This window comes from Pinus tabuliformis, chromosome 5_2 (assembly GCF_031772625.1).
Source record: "Pinus tabuliformis cultivar Carrire ecotype Pingquan chromosome 5_2, CPIR1, whole genome shotgun sequence".
Taxonomy (NCBI): Eukaryota; Viridiplantae; Streptophyta; class Pinopsida; order Pinales; family Pinaceae; genus Pinus; species Pinus tabuliformis.
In genome coordinates, this window is record NC_142306.1 from 860,424,543 (window position 1) to 860,426,860 (window position 2,318).

Genomic DNA, 2,318 nt, shown 5'->3' on the forward strand with positions numbered 1-2,318 from the left:
GAATTTTGTATTTCTCTCTCCTTCCTTTAACCATGTTATTCTTGATTTTTGTTTCCAGAGGATTTCCTCTTGTTTTTCTCTTTCATTGATATGAGTCTGAAGATTCTTTTCCTGTTCATTGCGAGCTTCAGTCTTGCCTTCTTTGATGATGGTTTGCTGGAGTTTCTCCATTTCCTGAGCTAGGGCTTTATGAGCTTGAAAAATGTTTCCAAAGGTAGCACTGTTCCACTGTTTGATTTGCACTTTTAGGAACCTCAACTTTTGCTGAAATTGGAACATTTTGGAACCTGCAGGGGGAAGAAAGCTTTTCCATGCATGCTGTACTAGATCTTTGAAATGTGGATGGGTCAACCAGAAGGATTCAAAGTGGAAGGGTCTTTTGGTGGAGTTTCCTGGTCGTTGCCATTGCAGTGAGATTGGCCAATGGTCTGACCCTGCAAATGGTAGAATAGAGGATGAGAGGTCTCCTCCCAGGTGAATGTCATTATCTGATAGCAGAAATCGATCAAGCCTTGAAGCAATTTGATGAGGACCGAACCTTTTATTATTCTAGGTGAATATTCCATTATTGCTGGGCAGGTCGATTAACCAATTGCTTTGTATGAACTCCTTGAAGTACTCACTTTCATTGTCCAATCTGATTTGGCCTCCTGATTTTTCCTCTAATTTGGTGATCATGTTGAAATCGCCTCCCGTGATCCAGAGTGGATGGGTTCGGTTGGCATTGAGCAGTGTGAGTGTGTCCAAAGTTGTGATTTTTTCCTCAGCAGCTTGCGGGAAATACACATTGGTAAGATGACCATGCACATTGGTCCCTATGATATGGAAGTTAGCTTGAATGAAGTGGTGGTTTGCATTAAAATCTGTGAGCGCAATAGCCTGTGCATTCCAAGCTATTGCTAATCCACCCGAGGCTCCTATAGCATCCATCACCATTGTGTGACAGCCAGGCCATGCTTTTGAAAGAATGGTACTGAGAAGAGTACTATTACATTTCGTTTCTTGCATAAAGAAGATATGAGGTTTCTCCTTCTGTATCAAGTTTTTTATCATTCTGTATTTCCCAGGGCCGTTCAACCCTCTTAGATTCCATGATGTGAGCTTCATGGTTCAGGGTTGGGGAGTGGCCTGTAGTACTTGGTGAGTTTAGAATATCTTCTAGATTCTACCAGCATTTCCCCAATGAGGATGGTTCACTGTAGATCTGTCTTTCTCCCTCTTTTCTTAGTATCCTTGAACAAGTTCTTTCCATCCCACTGACTTCCTAGTTGAATTCCTAGAGATCTTTGTTGATGTGCTCTAGATAGGATGACCTCTAGACTTTCTAGCTGTCTCGCTGAGATCTTATCATATTGTTTTTGCTTGCATTCGTTCTCAAGGCTAAAAATATCCAAGTCTCCTAGTTCAATGCTTTCAAGCTCTTCATCAATTTTCTTGAGTTCACTGCTCTCGGTCATGATGTTCACTGCATGGGAGGGATCAATCAGAAGGGTATCGATGTCCATACCATTAGGTTTTTAGGCCATCTCTTTAATGGAGGTGGTGGAGGGGGTAGCTTGGGGTTGCTCAGGGACATGGTCAGGAGATGCATCTGGCTGAGGGTTAGCAGAGGGCTGATTAGGAATCTCATGAGAGTGCATGGGGGGTACAGGGACCACAGAATCAGTCTGAGCCAGAATATCAAAGCTATTGCTGGTTGAGGGATTTGGATTGCTGGCAGGGGTATTTTTAGGTTGAGAAGCAGGCTTTTTATGATTCCTTTTCCAAGAGTTCACTTTGGTAAATCCCTCTTGATCGGTTTGCCCAGAGGCAGTGTTGGAGGAGGGCTTGGCATTGAGCGGGCAGTCTCGGAATAGGTGCCCATGTGCATGACATTTTCGACATCTGAATGGAACATGCTCGTAATCTAAAGTCTAAACCCATTCAAAATCATCATGGAATAAACTTACCGAGTCCAGGAGAGCTTTGTTCAGGTGCATGTAGACACAAATGTGGGCATAGGAAGTGTATCTTCTATGTTTTGTTTCCTCTGCAACTTTTATGAATTCTCCTAGTCCATTTCCAATGTCTTTTAAAGATTCCTTATCCCAATATTCGAGCAGCAAGGAATATATCCGGATCCAAACTAGTGCTAAGCTAAGATATTCTTTATCTGGGTTGAATCGCTCGATCCAGTCACGTAAATAAAGTCCAGTGGCGTTGAAGAAGTAAGGGTTGTTGTCTAAGACCTTGTTTCGATCTTCTATGCAATTGAAGATCGCTGTGAAATAACCTTTCAGTCCTAGCTTCAGATTTATATTTCATGTATTGGATCTGGG

At 42.5% G+C, this 2,318-nt stretch overlaps 1 protein-coding gene across 1 annotated transcript; it reads right to left on the reverse strand.

The window, feature by feature from the left end:
- Window positions 1-549: 549 nt before the first annotated feature.
- LOC149162023 (uncharacterized) lies at window positions 550-1,107 on the reverse strand. Its single transcript, XM_089435069.1, has one exon. The coding sequence runs from the start codon at window positions 1,105-1,107 to the stop codon at window positions 550-552; it is 558 nt and encodes a 185-aa protein (XP_089291195.1).
- Window positions 1,108-2,318: the final 1,211 nt, after the last annotated feature.